The following is a 21,559-nucleotide window of genomic DNA, read 5'->3' on the forward strand; positions in this document are numbered from 1 at the left end:
TTGGATAGCATTTTTTGCTCTGTAAGACAGTACCTAAGCTTGAAATCTTTACTAGCTATGTGCCTTGACTTCTTAAGTCTAGTTTCTTCTTTAGTAAAACCTGGATAATAGTACCTGTTATTTGGGGTTATGGGGGTTACGTAATGCTTTAGCACAGTGCATGACACCTAACGAGTCCCCAGTTACTAGCTACTAAAAGGGTAGTTTTTAAAATGTGGCCATTCACAAAAAGTATTGAGTACTTAATATGTACTACACAGTTTTAAGTACTGTATATGTATTAACTGAGATATGAAAGCACTATTATCTAGCAGTGGGTACAATTATTCCATTTTAGAGACTGGGACATGAAAGCTCATGACTTGTTCAAACTGACACAGGTAGCAAGTAATAGAACCTGAACACACTCCTGGGGAGCCTGACTTTCAGGCTCAGGCTCTGAACTGCCAAGCCCCTGCATTCTAGCCCCTCTCACCTCATCTTCATGCTCCCTCAAGCAGCTGCCTCCTTCCTCTCATACCCTGGCTAGGGTACTAAACTTAAAAGATCACACATGACAAATGTGTTTATGACTTCACAATCAAGAAGCACAAAACTGCGCCACTGCTCATACATGGGATCAGACCTCAGTGCTACCAAGCTTTATGTAGTGTTCCAGCTTTAATGCAAACAGCCTCCCCTGCGCCCCCACTGTTGGAACAGTTTGGAACCACAGGACGGAAAAATAAAAAGAAGGGTGAACTTATTGGCTTGGCTGTGGGGCTGCCACCCCACTGACAGCTCTACCTCATCCCATCAGTGGCATCTCCAATAGATTCTATGACCACGTTCAGAGACTGAAAACCACTGCAGTGAATACCTTATGGGGGAAAATCCCAGTGCATTTAGTGAGAGGCTGTCTTGTGCCTGGCAATTACATTCCTAAGTTCACCTTCGGACCACAACTCAGATAATTGTCACCTTTATGATCAGGACTTCCCAAGTGGCCCTAGTGGCAAAGAACACCCCACCCCACCCCACCCCTCCATCGTCGCCAATGCAGGAGATGTAAGAGACGCTGGTTCGGTCCCTGGGTTGGGAGGATCCGCTGGAGAAGGAAATGGCAACTTACTCCAGTATTCTTGTCTGGAGAAACCTATGGACAGCTGGCGGGGGGTCGCACAGTCGGACAGGACTGAAGTGACTCAGCACACATGGAACAGGTGGACTGAGGCTCAGAGAAGTTCTGTAACATACAGGAGTTGAAACAAGATCTGTCTCAAAGTACACTCTGTTTTACTAGTACCACAGTGGCCTCCAAAACTTAAGGCCACAGAGGGCATCATGGCACATGTTAACTGCTAGAAGCCCCTCTTCAACCTCATTCGAAAGACAGGAACCCAAAATGTCCTCTACGGGTGTTTATTGCACAAGAGTTTCCAGGCTACTTATAATTTCAAGACCATCATTTGGTTATCCACTCACACAAACCACTGGACCTGACTTGTGTTTTGAAAATGTCGTCGCTCTGCCGATTGGGCTTCAGCCTCACATGGGGCGGGCATGGCAGGCGGAAGCCGCACTCCAGCCAGGCCGCAGCACAGAGCCGCAGAACACTTGGCTTTTATGGGCGTCCAACCGCAGGGCTCACTCTCTGGATGGAGGAACATGATTTACTGGATCCTTCAGTTAGCCACAGCCCGCGATGTGGACGTTAAAACGTAGTCCTTGCAAGCTCTGGGGGAGAGCGCGCTCACCCGGCGGCAGGTCCCCAAGTCGCGAAGAGGCCTGCGCTTGGCATCCGGGTCTGGACTCCCCGCCGGCCCAAGGAGTCGGGGCGGCTTGGGCGCCTGCGCTGTTAAGTCCCGGCGCCCAGGCGAGCAGGTTCTGTCTCAGGCTGACCTCCCGCCCCCGCCACTCATCCAGTTCTTTCTCCAGGCGACGTTCTCTTGCGTGGCCGCTGCTTCCTGCAGAGTGGCCAGCAGCAACTCTTTGGTCCTGGCCGCCTCGTCCCTGCGCTGCGGATCCTGCTCCGGCATCTCCTGCGGGCAGAAAGAGTGGTTCGCAGCCCCGGCCACCCGCCCGCGATTCTCCGCCCACCCACTCCACCTCTGCCTTCCCAACTGCTCCCACCTTCAGCATCGCCTGCTTCCGCTCCTCTCCCGGGGTCACAAGGGCAAAGAGCGCGGTGCCCACGCCAGCCCCGGCGCCCAGCAGTGCGCCTGCGAGCAGCAGCTTGCGCAGGGTCTCCATGGTCGGCCGCGCGACCAGCGAGGCGACCTCTGGAGCCTCCAGTAGCCTAGCCAGGCCGCCGCGACGTCTCAATCTACGCAGGCTAGAGCGCCCCACACAAGAAACCATAGAGACGGGCCCGGGCTAGAGAGGACCTAACCAGAGACGTTTCGCATCTGAAGCATCTAGGTCTTAAGACTAGGTTTAGCTGAGAAGGTTGAGCACGTCAAGAGGTGTTGGGACCCAGGGCTGAGGGTGGGACCCCTTGTCATGAAATCCCGAGCAGGATTGCTAACGGGAGAGTGTCTTCATGGTTAATGTGAGTTTCACAATTGCCCAGTTCCAGAATGTCCAGCTCAATAGAGGGCTAAGCCTGTGCTCTGTAGTTTCCTAGGATTACTTGTGCTTTATCCAAACTGCAGTACGTAATGGACGTCCACATGTTTATTAACATCAGTCTGTTTAAGAGTCTTCAATCTCTTCAATCCTGAACAAAAACTGAAAAACCAAATGTACCGGATGGGGAAAAGGATATATTTATACATTTTCCTTTTATTTTACTTGATAAAAGCAAACGTTACCAAGGTATATAATCTTGGCCTTTTTTTTAGCCATGAAAACCATGGATGTGTAACTTACCGAATTCTAGTTTGGTGAAGAAAACACCTCTTAGTTGTGTGACTCTGGATAAGTCATTTAAGTTCTTTGTTTTACGGTTTCTGCATCGGAAAATGAGGCTAATAACAGTGCATATGGACATGTTAGTGGACATGAATTTGAGCAAACTCTGGGAGATAGTGAAGGATAGGGAAGCCAGACATGTTGCAGTCCATGAGGTCGCAAAGGGTCAGCCATGACTTAGTGGTTGACCAACAACATCTCAGTTTTAGGATAATTAAACAATTTATATGACAAACATTTAAAACAGTTCCTGGTATCAATTACATATTGGCACTTGCCAAGAGCATTTGCCAGTGACTAACAACAACAGTCACTGGCATCACTGATTGGATCAACAAGAGTTTGAGCAAGCTTCAGGAGTTGGTGATGGACAGGGAAGCCTGGTGTGCTGCGGTCCATGGGGTTACAGAGTCGCAGGCGACTGAGCTAAATGAACAAAAACAAGAAGGGCATTTCCCGTCTGCCTGTGTTGCTGCAGCTGCTGACCTCTACACTCCCTAAAGGGAATTCAGGGTGGAGAGTGAGGCACTCTGTGCCCCAGGGAAACTGGTGAAACAGGTCTTTTAGATAGTTATTTTCAGGAACTGATTTCATGATCTCATTTCTTGCATCTCCTCATATCTAGAAAAGCACTAAATCCCTTCTGGTGATGTCAGCTCCTCCTCCTGACTAGCAGAAAACCTTTTATAAAATGAGTGCTTGATTGCACTGAACTCCCCCTTCACCAAAATCTTATATTTCGACTTTCCCCACTGCCTCTTTGGAGCAGTTTCTCAGACCTATCTGAGGGACTGTCTCCTGGGCTGCAGTCTAAATTCTGCCCCAAATAAAACTTCACTCACAACTCACATTGTGCTTTTTTTTTTAGTTGACACTGTATAAATATTCATTAAATAAGATATCAAGAAACATGTCAACTTGGGAGACCCGGTAAGAATCAGGAAATTTCAAACTCATCAAAGCTCTTTACTCACAGGGCTTTAATCCAAATGCCCTCCTTAACTCCTCCTGCCTTTCCTTGTGTCACCACATAGTGAGTGCGCTTCCCTGGTGGCTCAGACCGTAAAGAATCTGCCTGCAATGTGAAGATCCCCTGGAGAAGGAAATGGCTACCCACTCCAGTATTCTTGCCTGGAGAATCCCATGGACAGAGAAGCCTGGCAGGCTATACTGTCCGTGGGGTCGCAAAGAGTCTCACACGACTGAGTTTCTAGCACTTCACTTCATCGCACCTCCTGGGATTGTCCCCTCCCCGGGAAGGCCCATAATCTCCTTGCCCGTCAGCCTCCTCTCAGAAGTGATTAAGGGGCTCGGCTCCAAAGCGATTAAAGGAGCAGTCTGTGGGGTGCACTGGGCAGGGGTGCTCTGCTGAGTTCAACTGCCCTACATTCTAGAATCAGCACCCATGGCCCTTGTGCCAGGGAGCAGTGAGGATGGGCCTTGGCCTAGAGATAGCCCAGGCTCTTCCCAGCATGCAGAAAGTCCTAGACTGACCACCCCGCTTTGGAAGGACAGAGGAGAAATTGACAGGGTTGAAGGTCACCAGGATGTTCAGGTTAGTACTCTCCCACCTTGTGTCCTGCTGCTGGCTCACCCTCCACTTTGGCCCAGTTCCCCTGTTGTGCCCATCCAGGTTACGTGTCCGCAGACCCGCCTCCCCTCCATTGTGGTGGAAGCCTCTGAGGTGAGTGAAGAGAGTGGGGAGCTCCGGTGGCCACACCAGGAGCTGCTGCTGCTGACTGACGATGAGGAAGAGGAGGTCGAGGTGTTCTTCCAGGACCAAAGTGAAGAACCAGGTGAGGGAGGAGGCTCGTTCAAATGGGCCTGTTGTGAACTGAATGTTCTAAGCAAAACAAGAGGGACAACTTAGTTGTGTCCCCTGCATTAAGCAGCACCCAGTAGGTGCCCAGTAAACATCGTTAAGAGAAATTCCAGTGGTTGGGACTCTGAGCTTCCACCTCGGGGAAGGGGAGGAGAGAGCTCAGGTTCAATCCCCAGTGGTGGAATTAAGATCCCATGTGCCCTGCAGCGTGGCAAAAGAAATGAAAAAAGTCAAGGTGACTGGCAAAGTTGATGAATTTTTTTTTTGGCTACCATGTCACACAGCTTGTGGGATTAGTTAGGCTCTTCATTTCAATTGCTGTATTATTTTTATAAGCAAAAAGAATTAAACAAATTTACCTCAAAAAAAAAAAAAAATCCAGTCAGGTACCAGGTATATTTTTCACTGTTCTTTTATTATGTATTTTTCATTGTTAATGGGTTCTTTAACTCCCAGGCTGGACTTGGAGCTCCCTGGACCCTAAGTCTCCCTTAAGAACCTTTAACCCAGAACTCAGCTGGGGGCAGGAACGGGTAGATCAAGATGCCTCCTGGATCCCAGAGGACGCAGACTGTCAGGAAGCCCCCAATCCCTGTCCTCTCTGGGACCCACCATCAAGCTCCCATGTCTGCAGAAGCTGCTTTGTGGAATATTCCCATTTCCTGCCTCCCAGGAGCTTCGAGGGTAAGTATTACTTTCTCCCTCAAACATATTACCTAGGTTTTTGAAGCCCTTCCATCCATCCCTTCAGTCTTCTCCATCTACTAGTGAGAAAAGAGTGATAGTCAAGTAATCTGGATTAAGAATTATCATCTGTGCTTTTAAGATTTCAACTAGTTGGAGATGGGAAATAATCCACTTATACGTTTTCTATTTAGCACTCATTTTGTGCATGGCACTGCTAAATGTTTCACCTGTCAACTGTATGTAATCACATAGCTTCAGGTATTATCCCAGCTTTGCAGGTGAGTAAATGGGGCACAGAAATATTCAGTACTAGGTACACCCATCTAATAAATGTGGAAACCAGGACCCAAATTTTCCAGTCATCTTGCAAAGACAAAAGTTTTCTCCACCTCCTCACCCAACGGAAAACACTCAGATCAGGTCTAAAACATCTTTAATCAGAGCCTTGAACCACGTAAGCAAAGTAGGTGATGCCCCTGAAAGGGCCCAGCTCCTGCACAGTCACAATCCGGCCCTGGGACCCTTTCTCTAGGCAGGGGAGCCGCACATCAGGATCCTCATCTGAGAACTGAATCAGGGTCCCCTGGGGGCTTAGGACCCTCAGACATTCTGCCAGGAGCTGGTAAGCCCCTGGCAGACCACCCCGGGCAACTGCATCCCAGGTGCCCTTGTCCAGTACTAGCTGAAAGGAGCCTGAGGAAGCCAGTGGCTGCAGATTCTGGCCATCAGCCTGCATGAAATGGAGGCTTGACTCAGGGTGTCCAGGGCATAGGGGTGTTTGGCCTTGGCCACCTTCCAGGAGACTGTTCATGTGGGCCACGGCTACGGGCGAGAAGTCCACCCCCAACACGTCCACGGGGTGTGGGCATTTGGTATAGAGACCTGTACACAAGCTGGAGGTCCCACAGCCCACGTCCAACACCCGGGGTGGACAGGCAGCCCATGACTTTTCCAACAGTGGCAGCAGGAGCCCCTGGGCTTCTTCGTATCCAAAGAACCAGTCGAAGGTGCAGACGCTGCCCTGATGGGGTTGGGCGTGGAGCTTATCCCAGAGGGAGCGGTCCGCCAGGCAGCTACCAGCCAAGGAACCTGCGGACGAGGGGAGGACACGCATCACCCAGCGGCCGGTTCTTTCAAACTGCTGCAAAATCGGCGCCATGTGCCCTGGGGTTTTAAGCGTCACAGTTTCAATGACCAGACTCTTGGGTAACGAAGAGCCCAGCTTGCCCTCCCAGTTTCCACCTTCCCTACCCGCCACGGTGCGGCGCTTCCCCGCCGCCAGGCTCGCCAGATGGAGGGTTCGGCGCAAAGCAGCCATCCGGAGGTGCCGGCAAGGTCGCCCAGAGAAACTTGTGTGAAAATGTCGCCCGTACTCCGGCTGGGGCCTGAGATCCAAGTGAAGATTTGCAAAATCCGCTGTGCGGAATGACGCGTAAAGCTTCCCTAACCCTGCAGCTTCGGGAAAAAAGAACGCGGACACAAACTTAGTACCGTACGAACGACCTTTATTGTTTGCAGCGGGAAGTGGAAGAGGGGATATGGCAGCTCCGGCTCTTGGGGTGGCTCCACAGACCTGAAATCAAAGGAGAAGGTATGAGTACCCCCTGGAGGAGTCTGCTGAACCTCGGTTCTGCCCTGCTCCTTGGAGCTCTGTGTCCCGGCGCTTGAGGATAGAACCGGCGGACTGCTGGCCGCTGGTACCGAAGACATGACGCCGAGGGGGCCAGAGCCCGTTCCCTCTACCTCCGTACATTACGCGGATCGGGACTGCACCCCCGACCCGCGCCAAGAAAAGGAGGGTCCACAGGTACCGTCCCCGTTCCCCAGGAACACCAGCCTACCGACACCCACACCTACCAGACCACACTCAATCAGTCGCCGCCCTCGAAAAGGCTTGCTAGCGAGCCGGGTTCGTTTATATAGTGCCAGGGCCCGCCCCCGAGTTGCGATTGGCGAGCACAGAGCTGAGGGCGGGGCGCACACGGACCCTGCGCACAACGGAAACGTGGACCCGCAGCCGGCCTAGCGGCGCAGCTATGGGTGCTCCCAGTGGAAAGATCAACCGGCCGCGAACGGTGACTCTGGGACCCCCGACATGGTTTCCCAAACGTCCCAGAGCCTTTATTCTCGCCCGAGATGGAGTCTATGGGCCAGTGTCGCCGGGTGAGGGGTCCCAGGACGCAGGGCGCGGCCGCCCTCTGATTAAGCATCTTGCTCTCCCCAGGAGCTGAAGAAGAAGCTGTTCAAGCGACGACGAGTGTTGAACCGGGAGCGGCGACTGAAGCATCGGGTGGTCGGAGCTGTGATAGACGAAGGACTGATTACGCGGCACCACCTCAAGAAGCGGGCGTGAGTGCCAGACCCTCTCTCCCTACGTCCTCCCCCATCAACCCTCCTTCCCTCCTTGTCGAGCTCCGGAGCAGCTTAACAACATTTTGCTTTCCTTGTGTACTCACATTTATGCAAGGAAAGTTTGTGCCTAAACTTTGTTAGCCTCTCATACCTGTAACTTGCAACCTTTTTTTGGTTCTTGGACCCCACTGAGAATCTAAGGAGAACTGTGGCTCCAGCCTCCCCAAGTAATATACATTCACACAGATTTTCTATAAGTAAATTTAAAAGCGTACACATGAGTGTGCGGTGAATCATTCGATAATTGTCACAAAGGCTCGTGTGGGATATTGCATATAAGTTTCAAGGCCCCTTGAGTTCTTGTGGAAGACTTCCCATCCCATTCTTTCACTGACTTGTTTACTATAATATTTACTTTATGAATTGCCATAATAAATATATTTGGTCCCTGTCGGGTTTCTGACAGAGCTAAAGCCATTGGAATTTCCTGAGTGATAAGAGTGGCTTTTATTTCAAAAGGATCCCCTTTTGAGCACACCTAAACTTAAGCTTGGAGAAGGAAATGGCAACCCACTCCAGTGTTCTTGCCTGGAGAATCCCAAGGGCGGGGGAGCCTGGTGGGCTGCCGTCTATGGGGTCTCACAGAGTCGGGCACGACTGAAGCGACTTAGCAGCAAACTTAAGTTGGGCTTCCCCGTTGGCTCAGACGGTAAAGAATCCACCTGCAATGCAGGAGACCTGGGTTTGATCCCTGGGTTGGGAAGATCCCCTGGAGGAGGGCAACCCACTCCAATATTCTCGCCTGGAGAATCCCCATGGACAGAGGAGCCTAGCATGCTGCCATGGGGTTGCAAAGAGTCGGACACAACTGAGCAACTAAGCATAAATTTATGCTAATAGTGATTTAGGGTGGGGCTGGTCATCCAAAAGATGTGATTAGAGGATTGGAAATTTAAGCCCTATGCACTGACCTTTGGGAAGGGGGCAGGTGCTGGAGATTAAGCTCTATAAAACCTCTTGATAGCTTCCTGATTGGTGAACAGGTGGAGGTGCTGAGAAGGTTTAGCTGGAGAAGGCATGGGAACTCTGACCTCTTCCATACCTTGCCCTATGCCTCTTCCATCTGACTGTTCCTGAGTTGTATTTTATAGTAAATCAGTAAATGCAAGTATGTTTCCCTGAGTTCTGTGAGCCTTTCTAGCAAATTACTGAGTTTGAGAAGGGGATCATGAGAACCCTAGTTTATGGCTGGTCAATCAGAAGTCTCTTGCCTGGCAAATCCCATGGACGGAGGAGCCTGGTACGCTGCAGTCCATGGGGTCGCTAAGAGTTGGACACGACTGAGCGACTTCACTTTCACTTTTCACTTTCATGCATTGGGGAAGGAATTGGCAACCCACTACGGTGTTCTTGCCTGGAGAATCCCAGGGGCGGGGAGCCTGGTGGGCTGCCGTCTATGGGGTCGCACAGAGTCGGACACGACTGAAGTGACTTAGTAGTAGTAGTAATAGGTGACAACCTGGATTTGTGATTGGCATTTGAAGTGGGGGAAACCCTGTGGAACCAAGCCCTTAACCTGTGGTGTCTGATGCCATCTCCAGGTATATAGTGTCCAAATCAAATTAAATCTGTAGGACGCGCAGTCTGTGTCCACTGCGAATATGGAGAATTACTTGATGTGGGAAAACCTACCATATCTGGTGGCAGAAGTATCAAGAATGAGAGGAGGAAAAGTTTCCACTCTATACTAAATTTTAGCAATTAATGTTACTTTATGTATGTGTTAAGGTTAGTTTTAAGTAAGGTAACAGTTCTTTAACTTAGATCCAAAGACCTTTCCGGTAACCAGAACCACCGTGTGGGCTGTTTTGGTTCAGATCCAGTACACGTGCCAACATTACTCTGTCTGGGAAGAAGCGCAGAAAACTCCTCCAGCAGATCCGACTTGCCCAGAAAGAGAAAGCAGCCATGGAAGGTGAGGCTAGGGCCCAGAAGTTGGGGTGATGCAGCCTGGATTCATTCAAGTTCTTTAATGCTTCCTCTTTTCCTTTGTTCAGTGGAAGCCCCTCCCAAGCCAACCAGGACTAGTGACCCACAGCCCAAATCAAAAAAGAAGACAAAAGCCCCCCAGGATGTAGATATGGAGGACCTTGAAGATAAGAGCTCAATCTGAATCTCACACCCTTTCCACCAGAAGATTCTCAAGCTGGAGCCAAGAGGACTCGATGGTTATTTCAGATGATTTTGGAGAAAGCATTGCTCCTTTTCATTCTACCCGTATTCCTCTTCCTTAATGGCCTACTGACCTGCCCTGGAGGGATGTAGAGAAAAAGAGAGTAGAAAAGAAAAATTGGAGAGGGAGTCCTAACCAGTCAACTGCATTTGTAATAAAGGCCCCTCGATCCCACTGAGATGTGTGTGATTAAATGTAGGAATTGGGATGGGAGAAGGAAAAGGGGCCGTGAGTGTGGAAATAAGACAACTGGAAAACAGGACTCACAGTGCTTACTTGAGCAAAGGCAACAAGAGGTTAAGCTCCTTGGTGGCCCTGTCTCCCCAGTGCCAAAATTTCTGACAAAACTGAGAATTATTGTATGTTGAGGTCCTTTAATGGACCGGAACCTGGTGGTCCGGAGTCGACCAATAAGAAAGTAAAGGGGAGAGAAAGAGGCTGATATTCCTTGGTTTACGCAGAAAGCCAATAAAGCCCCTGCACGGGGCTTGCTCTGTTCACGAAGGCCTCCGGCACCCTCTCGATGGGATGAAGGTGCAGAGCGCCTTCTCAGAGGGTCTTAGAAGCCCAGGCTGGAAAGTGAACTCGGAGAGCCTCTGCGCTCCAGGGGATCAGCCTGAAAAAGAGAGAGAGAAAGACACGGGGACCAGAGCTCTGATGGAGCAAAGGTGTTTTCATCAACATGGTGTGGGCATATATACTGTCTTACAAGGTAGTTGTTCTCAGCAAAGATAAAGATTAAAATTCCAGATTTACAAAACATAGGCGATCCATATTAAAGAGAGAGAGAGTTGTAAACAATCACTTTTACCATCTGGTTCACAAGAAGGAAGAGGGTACTTACTACCACACAGAAACACTAATGAAGGAAATGCCTGGATTCCTCAGTCCCGGGAGAGGCTTGCCTCTCCTCTTAATTCCTGAGTATTCAGGAATTAATAAGGAACAGAGAATTCCTGACAGATCCAAAATAGCACACAGGAAGCCTCCTGTTAAATGCCTTCCTGACAATTGTAGAGATGTCAGAGGAGGCAAGGCTCCTGATATCAGCCCTGCCACCTCCCCTGTGTGACCAGGGTGGACAAGTGACTGTGATTATCTCTGCTTCCATTGCTGATTATATTTTTAATAAAGTGAACATTATTTTTTCCTTTTTATGCTCAGAAATTCTGTTTGTTGGAAGCCAGGGCTGGGGTGGTTAATTAAAGTGAGAAGCTGAATGTGCAGAGATGTGGTCACTGGGGAAAGAGCATACTCTCTCCTTGCCCTGTTTAATCAGTGCAAGCTTCCTAGAAGAAGAAGGGATTTTGAAAATTTCAAACCTTCAGTAAAGTTAAGAGATTAGCACAATGAGCCCTTATGTATGCACTCTACCTCGGTTTACCAGTTTTTAACATTTCGCTTGCTATGCTTGATCTCCCTACCTGCTTGCAAATATGTTTGTTCAATTACATATCATTTTTGTCTTTGCTGACTCATTTGAAAGTCAGTTGCAGGTGAGATTTTATCCCTAAGGCTATGTTTCTATATAGCCAAAACACCTAGGACACTTAACATTAGTGGAATAGCTAAAATTCAGTTTTTCATATTCAAATTTCCTCAGTTGTCCCAACAATAATCCTTATAACTGCTTATTGTTTCCTCAATCCAGAAACCATTAAGAATCACACATAGTATTTAGCTGTCATGCCCCTTTAGTCTCCTTCAAATGAGAAGAGTACTCCTACCTTGTCTTAGATGACTGGTATTTTTTGAAGAGTCCAGCTCAAATTAATAAAAGAGTATCTCACAATCTGGGTCTGTCTGAGTGTTTCTGTACATTTCCTCATCAGTTGTAGGTTAGGCATTTCTGGGAGGAATTTGATGTAGGATATTGTGTACTTCTCGTGATGTATCATCAGGAAGTATGTGTTGACTGAAAAATACACAAGATTGAGGGCAGGAGGAGAAGGGGGCAACAGGATGAGATGGTGGGATGGCATCAGCAACTCAATGGACATGAGTTTGAGCGAACTCGGTGATAGTGAAGGACAAGGAAGCCTGGCATGCTGCAGTTCATGACGTTGGGAAGAGTCGGATGCAACAGAACAACAAAAAGTTGAAAATTATGTTTAATTTGGCAGACTCGCAGAGGACATGAAAGCCCAGAAGACAGCCGCTTAGATGACTCTGAAGGACTGTTCCTAAGAGGTAAGGGAGGAGCCTAGATAGAGAGTTTTTGTGACAAAAATCAGGTAGTCAGGGATTCCTCTGGTGGTCCAGTGGCTAAGACTCTGAGCTGTCAATGGGGCCCTGCGTTTGATCCCTGGTCAGGGAACTAGATCCCACTTGCCATAACTAAGACCCTGTGCAGCCAAATAAATATAAATATTTTTTAAAAATCAGACCATCGAAGATTATCATTAATTAGACTTCTCAGGACATCCCTGGTGGTTCAGCAGTTAAGAGTCCACGCTTCCAGTGTAGTGGATGTAGTTTCCATCTCTGGTTAGGGAACTAAGATTCCCGCAAGCCTCAGCCCAAAGATAAACTTAGAGCAGAACGCTAGACCTCTCCAGTTAATGAATTTAGTGCTCTTTTGTTTTTTCACTCTTTTGCTATGCACCTTAACTATCTATGGCCAGTATCCTGTTCTTTTCCTTCCTGAATTCCCTCGCGGTTCACCTCTGGGGATGGCTGCAGAGGTTGTCCTGGTTTGATGCCCAGAGACCCTTATGGGCGACTATAGTGGCTGACTGCTTGACGGTCACAAGATTTTTTTTCTGATACGGCAGGCAGACAACATTTTTTGTTCACATGTAATGTCAGTTTTTCTCATTGGTGCTTCTAAGTGTTAAGTGGGTATCTGTTCGATTTCTCCACTGTTAAGTATTCTTTTCCTTTATAATTAATAACCAGTCCATGGGGGCTTCCCTGGTGATCCAGTGGCTAAGATTCTGAGCTCCCAATGCAGGGGGCCTGAGTTCAATCCTTGGTCAGGGAACTAGATCCCATATGCTGGAACTGAAGATTCTGCATGCCACAACTAAGACCTGGCACAGCCAAATAAATGAATGAATAAATAAATATTTTTTTTAAAAAGCAATCTATGAGTGATACTTTGAGACTGTATGATTTTCCTGTTCCCAATGACATCGCAACAATGGTTTTAGCATCCAGGCATCCGTGTTACTCATTTGACATACTCTGTAAAGGAAACCCCTAGTCTCCTTTTTAAAAAAAATCTCATTTAGGTTGTTTTTCAATGTTTTAATCGTCTGTTACTATCAATTTTTCATGCTCAAAATCATACCAAACTGACCAGCCAGCCTCTTTAAGGAGGTTCCTGTGGCTTCCCTTGTGGCTCAGCTGGTAAAGAATCCTCCTGCAATGAGGGAGACTGGATTGGGAAGATGCCCTGGAGAAGGGAAAGGCTACCTACTCCAGTATTCTGGCCTGGAGAATTCCATGTATAGTCCATGGGGTCGCAAAGAGTCTACTGAGCAACTTTCACTTTCACTTTGTGTCCTTTTGGGCTTTCCAGGTGGCTCAGTGGTAAAGAATCTGCCTGCCAACGCAGGAGACGCAGGAGATGTGGGTTCGATCCTTGGGTCGGGAAGATCCCTTGGAGGAAATGGCAACCCACTCCAGTATTCTTGCCTGGAGAATCCTATAGACAGAGGAGCCTGGTAAGGTTGCAATGAGTCAGACATGGCTGAGCTACAGAGCATGCATGGATGCTGTGTCCTTTTGATACACCATCAGTATTTAAGCACTTCCTTGCTGTCACGCATAATATGTTCCAGGCTCACCTGCTGCTTCTCCTGGGCTAAAACTTGCTATCAGCCATTTTCTCAAGGAAACAGTATTATGTCCAGATTTGAATACAGAAAGGAAAAAGTGCTAGTGTGAAACTGAACTGTATTCAAGTGAAGTAAAGAGGGGAGAAGCTGAGGGAAGAGGGAAAGGCAATTTCAACATCTTGGTATCTCCATTACCCTGAATAATTTTCTTCTACCCCTTTGCCTAAGGTGGAAAGGAGCTTGCTGAGTTCAAAGCAGAGTTTCTGTATCTGGTATTGTGTTAAGCTCTTAATACAAATAATCTGCAGTGATCTTTGCAAAAAGCTGGTGAGAAACATACCCATTTTACAGATAAGGAGAGGGGCTCCAAAACAGCTGAGTCACTTGCTCACAATAACATTGCTATTAAATAGCTGACAGGAATCCAGATCTAACTCCAAAACAAGCACCCTTAGATTATGAAATCTTTAAGGGCAAGAACCACATAATAGTCTCATAGCTGGAAGAACTCCCCTGGTTCAAAAGTCACTTCTCACAGATCAAAAGTTGAGGCTGAGAGAAGGAAAGTGTTGGGTCCAAGTCTGAAGCAGAGCTGGGAGCAGAAATTGTCTCATATTCACTCTCCTAGAACATACACATTTTATGAATGCTTGAACTTCTAAAATCTAAGAACAAATATAGAACCACCAGAATTAATCATTTAGCTTTTAAAACACAGTCACAGAGCTTCCCTGGTGGCTCAGAGGTAAAGAATCTGCCTGCCATTGCAAGGGACATAGGTTCAACCCCTGGTCCGGGACGATCCCATATGTCAAGGAGCAACTAAGCCCACGCCCAACAACCATGGAACCTGTGCTCTAGAGCCCAGGAGCCGCAACTACTGAAGCCCATAGAACCTGTGTTCCACAATAAGAGAAGCCACTGCAATGAGAAGACCCTGCACTGGGAAGCCCAAGATCTGCTATTAGAGTAGCCCCTGCTTGCCAAAACCGGAGAAAAGTTTGCGCAACAGTGAAGACCCAGCACAGCCATAAGTAAATAACATTTTTTAAAAGCCCTATTTTAAAACACTGTCACTTCAAAGATACCTTTAGGACCTACCATCTGCTGTTCTTCTAACTAACACTTCCATTGAGAACCGTAAGCGGTCTGGTTAATAAATGCCTCAGAACCTACTTTCCCTTCCTTTCATCTAAGCAACTCTTAGGAACTTACTTAAAAAAAGACAACCAAAAAACCCCCCAAACCTACCAAGTGCCAAGCAGACACCATTGTATGTGATGACGGTGAAGCCTTTAACAGAAGCAGGAACTACCTGTTGCCGAAGACTTATATTTGGAGTTCACCAAAGAAAGAAAATAAAAACAGCAATTGCATGTATAACGTTTACCTACCATTGCAGACACCAGGTGCTATACAGTAATACTATTTCCTGGTTTCAATTTTCACAACAAGCCCCTGGAGTGAGTGTACTAATAACCATCGTAGTTTCCAGAAAAGGAAGCAGGTACAGAAGGCAATGGCACCCCACTCCAGTACTCTTGCCTGGCAAATTCCATGGACGGAGGAGCCTGGTAGGCTGCAGTCCATGGGGTCGCTAAGAGTCAGACATGCCTGAGCGACTTCACTTTCACTTTTCACTTTCATTCATTGGAGAAGGAAATGGCAACCCACTCCAGTGTTCTTGCCTGGAGAATCTCAGGGACGGGGGAGCCTGGTGGGCTGCCGTCTATGGGGTCGCACAGAGTTGGACACGACTGAAGCGACTTAGCAGCAGCAGCATAGACAGCTTAACTGCAGCACAGACTCCGTTAGAGGAATAGCTGGAATTTGATCTAGATAGGGAGAAGGCAAAGCAACCCACTCCAGTACTCTTGCCTGGCCAATCCCATGGACAGAGGAGCCTGGTAGGCTGCAGTCCATGGGGTTGCTAAGAGTCAGACACGACTGAGCAACTTCACTTTGACTTTTCACTTTCATGCATTGGAGAAGGAAATGGCAACGCACTCCAGTGTTCTTGCCTGGAGAATCCCAGGGACGGCAGAGCCTGGTGGGCTGCCGTCTCTGGGGTCGCACAGAGTCGGACACAACTGAAGCGACTCAGCAGCAGCAGCAGATCTAGATAGACGGGTTGGAGAAGGGTCTATTGATAAGGAGTATTAGGTCCTCAGAAACTTACCAAACTCTCTGCTGCAGGTGGGGAAAGGTTCCTCCTCTGGGAGACTGGGGAGCCTGAGGAGGATCATGGTGACAGCTTAGGGCTGGGAGGACACCTTCAGCGTGGCCAGCCCCATTTATTTCAGGCTTCCTCCCGTTCATCTCTTTTCTTGTCTTCTCTTCATCTTCTTTTAGGGGTTTTCTCTCTTCTTTCCGCTTCTCCTCCTTCCTCTCCTTTAACTGCTTTTTCACCTTGTCTCTGGTTACTGATTAAAAGGTTTCCTATCCTAGCGCTTCCTTTTTTTTAAAAAAAAGAAAAAAAACCTCGAGAGTTGAACATTTTGGATTTTCCAGGCAAGAATACTGGAGTGAGTTGCCATTTCCTTCTCCAGAGGATCTTCCCCACCCAGGGAAAAAACCCGGCTCTCCCGCATTGCACGCAGACGCTTTACTGTCTGAGCCACCAGGGAAGCCCCTCAGATACCTTTCAGTTCAGTTCAGTTCAGCTCAGTCGTGTCCGACTCTTTGTGACCCCATGAATTGCAGCACGCCAGGCCTCCCTGTCCATCACCAACTCCCGGAGTTCACTCAAACTCATGTCCCTCGAGTCGGTGATGCCATCCAGCCATCTCATCCTCTGTCGTCCCCTTCTCCTCCTGCTCCCAATCCCTCCCAGCATCAGAGTCTTTTCCAATGAGTCAACTCTTCGCATGAGGTGGCCAAAGTACTGGAGCTTCAGCTTTAGCATCAGTCCTTCCAATGAACACCCAGGACTGATCTCCTTTAGAATGGACTGGTTGGCTCTTCTTGCAGTCCAAGGGACTCTCAAGAGTCTTCTCCAACACCACAGTTCAAAAGCATCAATTCTTCGGCGCTCAGCTGTGTCAAAGACCCTTACGGGGGGCGGGAGGGTGGAGAAAGTTTGCCTAGAGGGTCGGTCGACTTCCCGGTGTCACCGCCGCAGCCTGTAACTGGGACGCCGACTCAAAGCGGAACCAATGTGCGAGGGTCACGAACAGCGCCGGATTGGTTTTCTTGAGAAGCCTTTTCGCTGGTTCCTTTCGGGTTTCCAGTCAGCGCGCATGCGCTCCCTGCGCTCCGCCGCTCCCGCCTCAGGCTCGGTCTAGGGCTCCGGGATGTCTGCGTTGTGCGACCCTCCCGGGGCCCCAGGGCCTCCCGGGCCTGCCCCGGTCACTCACGGTCCCGCGCCGCTCAGGTAGTCAGAGCCCCTGGCATCTTTCCTTCCCACGCGGTCCCGCGCCGATCCCCAGCTTTCTCGGCAGAAACCCGGATCCTACCTCGAGAACTCGCGTCGGGGTTCTCAGAGATTCCTGGTCCGGTCTTCCCCGAACTCAGGGACTGCCTCACCAAAACTCTGGGCTCCAGTGCCCGCACTCCCAAGGTCTCCGTACTGCCGCCCCCTAAAGCCCAGTGTATAGTTACCTTCGATCCTGGCCTTGCTCTTCCAAGAGTTGGGAATATCAATTCTTGGGAACCCGGGTGCCCTGTCCTTTTTAGACCCCAGCTAACCCAGGGTCCCCTGACTTCATGGGGACTCCCTGAGCACCCAGGCCCCCAGAATCCCACAGAATGCTTTCTTCTAGCCTTTCCCTCGCCCTCCAACGGAGACACTCCCCTCACCGTTGAGTGGTTTTGGTTTTTGTTTTGGAGGAACCAGAGAGGGGCACAGTCAGAACCTTACCAGTCTCTAGAGGATGCTGTCTTCTTTGGCAGAAAACTCACAAAGAGGAAGGGAATTTTGTCTCTTCCTGTGATACTGCCTCCTGAACCTCTTAAGACTGAACCCATATGTTTTAGGGTGGGAAGGGCTGGAAGGCATTACCTTGTCTCTGCCCTGGGCACCTTGGTTCCTGGGGCATATTGAGGGTACTGGTAGTACGGTAGTGGTTGTTGATGTGGTGGAGTCCAAGTGGTGAGTGGTTAGGGTGCTTGCAGAATATGGAAAGAAACAAGTTTGAGGAGGAAGAGCCCTTAATGAAGGGCAAATTTGGGCTTAGAATTTTCTTTCCATTAAGGGCAAAATCCAGGGTACTTGAGTTGTATGGAGGGGGGAGTGATGTAAAGCTGAAAAGGTGTGTTTAAGGCAGATGTTATAGGAACACAAAATATACTTCCTCAATTCAACGAATTATTATTATTTCCCATATTCCAGGGGCTCCAGTAGAAGGGGATTCAGTGTTGAAGAGCAGAGAACTGTTAACTACCCTCTTGGAGTTTAGAGTCTGATTATTTAACCTTGGTTTCCTTCTCCGTAAAATGGGATCATAATGGTACCTACCTTACTGGGTTGTTATCTGTATTGAAATAATACACGTAAAGTACTTAAAAGAGAACTTGGTATATTCCAGGAGTTACCTAATACTGATTCTGTTGTTATTAAAAGAAAAACAGCTTGCATTTATTAATTAGTGTAAACTAGATATGGTGCTTCCATACTTTGTGAACATTATGAGGGAGGTTCAGTTATCCCTATTTTACATAGAAAAATACTGAAGCTCACAGAGGGAATGTAACTTGTTCTACATCTTCCAACACTCTCACTCTGCTTCTTTTGCTTCCTTACAGTGCTCAGGAGCTGTCCCAGGAAATCAAGGCTTTTCTGACTGGTGTAGACCCTGTTCTGGGCCACCAGCTCTCTGCTCGAGAGCACGCTCGCTGTGGCCTTCTCCTGCTCCGCTCTTTGCCACCTGCTCGGGCTGCTGTGCTTGACCACTTGCGAGGTGTTTTCGATGAGAGTGTCCGGGCCCACCTGGCTGCCCTGGATGAAAGCCCTGTGGCTGGCCCACCTCACCTCCGTCCACCCCCACCTTCCCATGTCCCTGCTGGGGGTCCTGGTCTAGAGGATGTGGTGCAGGAAGTGCAGCAGGTGCTGTCTGAGTTCATCCGGGCCAACCCGAAGGCCTGGGCACCTGTGATTAGTGCATGGTCCATTGACCTCATGGGGCAGCTGAGCAGTACTTACTCAGGCCAGCACCAGCGTGTGCCCCATGCCACTGGGTCTCTCAATGAATTGCTGCAGCTGTGGATGGGCTGTCGGGCCACACGCACATTGATGGACATCTATGTTCAGTGCCTCTCGGCTCTCATTGGCAGTTGCCCAGATGCCTGTGTGGATGCCTTGCTGGATACCTCCGTCCAGCATTCCCCACACTTCGACTGGGTTGTGGCACATATTGGCTCCTCTTTTCCCGGCACCATCATCTCTCGAGTTCTCTCGTGTGGCCTTAAGGACTTCTGCGTTCATGGTGGGGCCGGAGGTGGAGCTGGTGGCGGTGGTGGAGGCTCCTCTCAAACTCCCTCTGCAGACCCCTTCCCTGGATCTCCTGCCATCCCTGGGGAGAAACGGGTGCCCAAGATTGCCTCAGTTGTAGGCATCCTAGGGCACCTGGCCTCCAGGCATGGAGACAGCATCCGACGGGAGCTCCTGCGAATGTTCCACGATAGTCTGGCAGGGGGCACTGGTGGCCGGAGTGGGGACCCCTCCCTTCAGGCCACAGTTCCCTTCCTCCTGCAGCTAGCAGTCATGTCACCAGCTTTGCTGGGCACAGTCTCTGGAGAACTAGTAGACTGCCTTAAACCCCCAGCCGTGCTGAGTCAGCTGCAGCAACACCTGCAGGGATTTCCCCGAGAGGAGTTGGACAACATGCTGAACCTGGCCGTGCACCTTGTGAGCCAGGCCTCTGGGGCAGGTGCCTACCGCCTGTTGCAGTTCCTGGTGGACACAGCCATGCCTGCCTCTGTCATTACTACCCAGGGCCTGGCTGTGCCAGACACTGTACGCGAGGCATGTGACCGGTTGATCCAGCTGCTGTTGCTGCACCTGCAAAAACTGGTTCATCACTGGGGACCGTCTCTAGGGGAAGGGTTGTTGAGCTCACCCCCACCCCCCCGCCCTGTGCCCTTTCTAGATGCTCTCAGAAACCACGTTGGAGAGCTGTGTGGAGAGACATTACGTTTGGAACGGAAACGCTTTCTCTGGCAACACCAGCTCCTTGGCCTACTCTCCGTCTATACCCGGCCTAGCTGTGGACCTGAGGCCTTGGGCCATCTCCTGAGCCGGGCCCGAAGCCCTGAAGAGTTGAGTCTGGCCACTCAGTTATATGCTGGGCTGGTGGTCAGTCTCTCTGGCCTCCTGCCCCTGGCCTTCCGAAGCTGCCTGGCTAGGGTACATGCAGGAACTTTGCAACCTCCCTTCACAGCCCGGTTCCTGCGCAACTTGGCGCTGCTTGTGGGGTGGGAGCAGCAAGGTGGTGAGGGCCCTGCGGCCCTAGGGGCCCGGTTCGGGGAGTCCGCCTCAGCTCATCTGTCTGACCTGGCTCCTCTCTTGCTCCATCCTGAGGAGGAAGTAGCTGAAGCCGCTGCCTCCCTCCTGGCCATTTGTCCCTTCCCCCCAGAAGCTCTATCCCCTTCCCAACTCTTGGGACTGGTGAGAGCTGGAGTACATCGCTTCTTTGCTTCTCTGAGGCTGCACGGCCCCCCAGGGGTGGCTTCCGCCTCCCAGCTGCTTTTGCGCCTCTCCCAGACCTGCCCGGCGGGGCTCAAAGCTGTGCTGCAGCTGCTAGTTGAGGGAGCCTTACATCGTGGCAACACAGAACTATTTGGAGGGAAAGTGGATGGGGACAATGAGACTCTCTCCATTGTGACAGCTCCTTTCGCATCTGCCTCCCTGTTGGACACAAACCGGCGGCACACTGCAGCTGTACCAGGTCCTGGAGGGATTTGGTCTGTGTTCCACGCTGGAGTCATCGGTCGTGGCCTTAAACCACCCAAGTTTGTCCAGTCACGCAATCAGCAAGAAGTTATCTACAACACCCAGAGCCTCCTCAGCCTCTTGGTGCACTGCTGCAGTGCCCCTGGGGGTACTGAATGTGTAGGCTGCTGGGGGTCTTCCACCCTGAGCCCAGAGGCAGCCAAAGCAGTGGCAGTGACTTTGGTGGAGAGTGTGTGTCCTGATGCAGCCGGTGCAGAGCTAGCCTGGCCTCCTGAGGAGCATGCCCGGGCCACTGTGGAGCGGGATCTCCGCATTGGCAGGCGCTTCCAGGAACAGCCTCTGCTCTTTGAGCTGCTAAAGTTGGTAGCAGCTGCTCCCCCAGCCCTGTGCTACTGCTCCGTGCTGCTGCGGGGGCTGCTGGCTGCCCTCTTGGGCCACTGGGAAGCCTCTCGCCACCCTGACACAACCCACTCCCCCTGGCACCTGGAGGCATCCTGCACCTTGGTGGCTGTCATGGCTGAGGGAAGCCTCCTGCCACCAGCCCTGGGGAATATGCACGAGGTATTTAGTCAACTGGCACCTTTTGAAGTGCGTCTGCTGCTGCTCAGTGTCTGGGGCTTTCTCCGGGAGCATGGGCCCTTGCCCCAGAAGTTCATCTTCCAGTCGGAGCGTGGTCGCTTCATCCGGGACTTCTCTAGGGAGGGTGGGGGTGAAGGTGGACCCCATCTGGCTGTGCTGCACAGTGTCCTCCACCGCAACATTGACCGCCTGGGCCTCTTCTCTGGCCGTTTCCAGGCGCCTTTACCGTCCACTCTCCGGCAGGGCACATAGCCTTTCCATGCTCCAAAAACTGAGGGAGATTGAGCCATGAGAGAGGGGGCCAAGGTGCTGCAGAAAAGTGG

At 50.2% G+C, this 21,559-nt stretch overlaps 4 protein-coding genes and 1 non-coding gene across 7 annotated transcripts; 2 read left to right on the plus strand and 3 right to left on the minus strand.

The window, feature by feature from the left end:
* Positions 1–1,404: 1,404 nt before the first annotated feature.
* On the minus strand, positions 1,405–2,283 carry UQCC3 (ubiquinol-cytochrome c reductase complex assembly factor 3). Its single transcript, XM_068978733.1, has 2 exons — positions 2,113–2,283; positions 1,405–2,021 (listed from the first exon to the last, which is right to left on the minus strand). The coding sequence occupies exons 1-2, from the start codon at positions 2,230–2,232 to the stop codon at positions 1,872–1,874; spliced, it is 270 nt and encodes an 89-aa protein (XP_068834834.1). The 5' UTR covers positions 2,233–2,283; the 3' UTR covers positions 1,405–1,871.
* A 2,014-nt stretch (positions 2,284–4,297) lies between these two features.
* Positions 4,298–10,241, plus strand: LBHD1 (LBH domain containing 1). Of its 2 annotated transcripts, XM_068978350.1 has the most exons (6): positions 4,298–4,447; positions 4,526–4,688; positions 5,171–5,398; positions 7,626–7,750; positions 9,631–9,728; positions 9,811–10,241. In XM_068978350.1, exons 1-6 carry the CDS (start codon positions 4,298–4,300, stop codon positions 9,839–9,841), a joined length of 795 nt encoding a protein of 264 aa, XP_068834451.1. In that variant the 3' UTR covers positions 9,842–10,241. The 2 variants fall into 2 exon arrangements, with proteins under 2 accessions (XP_068834451.1, XP_068834450.1); XM_068978349.1 differs by having other exon boundaries at positions 4,298–4,688.
* CSKMT (citrate synthase lysine methyltransferase) lies at positions 5,835–7,264 on the minus strand. 2 transcript variants are annotated; one of them, XM_068978949.1, is made up of 3 exons: positions 7,259–7,264; positions 6,653–6,974; positions 5,835–6,490 (listed from the first exon to the last, which is right to left on the minus strand). In XM_068978949.1, the coding sequence occupies exons 2-3, from the start codon at positions 6,717–6,719 to the stop codon at positions 5,835–5,837; spliced, it is 723 nt and encodes a 240-aa protein (XP_068835050.1). In that variant the 5' UTR covers positions 6,720–6,974; positions 7,259–7,264. The 2 variants fall into 2 exon arrangements, with proteins under 2 accessions (XP_068835050.1, XP_068835051.1); XM_068978950.1 differs by lacking the exon at positions 7,259–7,264 and having other exon boundaries at positions 6,653–6,786; positions 6,905–6,978.
* Positions 7,052–7,200, minus strand: LOC138084873 (small nucleolar RNA SNORA57). Its single transcript, XR_011145277.1, has one exon. It is a non-coding gene; the product is annotated as a small nucleolar RNA SNORA57 (small nucleolar RNA).
* A 6,785-nt stretch (positions 10,242–17,026) lies between the features above and the next one.
* On the plus strand, positions 17,027–21,537 carry INTS5 (integrator complex subunit 5). Its single transcript, XM_068978448.1, has 2 exons — positions 17,027–17,141; positions 18,512–21,537. Exons 1-2 carry the CDS (start codon positions 17,062–17,064, stop codon positions 21,486–21,488), a joined length of 3,057 nt encoding a protein of 1,018 aa, XP_068834549.1. The 5' UTR covers positions 17,027–17,061; the 3' UTR covers positions 21,489–21,537.
* The last annotated feature ends 22 nt before the right edge of the window (positions 21,538–21,559 follow it).

Source organism: Capricornis sumatraensis, chromosome 8, assembly GCF_032405125.1.
Source record: "Capricornis sumatraensis isolate serow.1 chromosome 8, serow.2, whole genome shotgun sequence".
Lineage (NCBI taxonomy): Eukaryota > Metazoa > Chordata > Mammalia > Artiodactyla > Bovidae > Capricornis > Capricornis sumatraensis.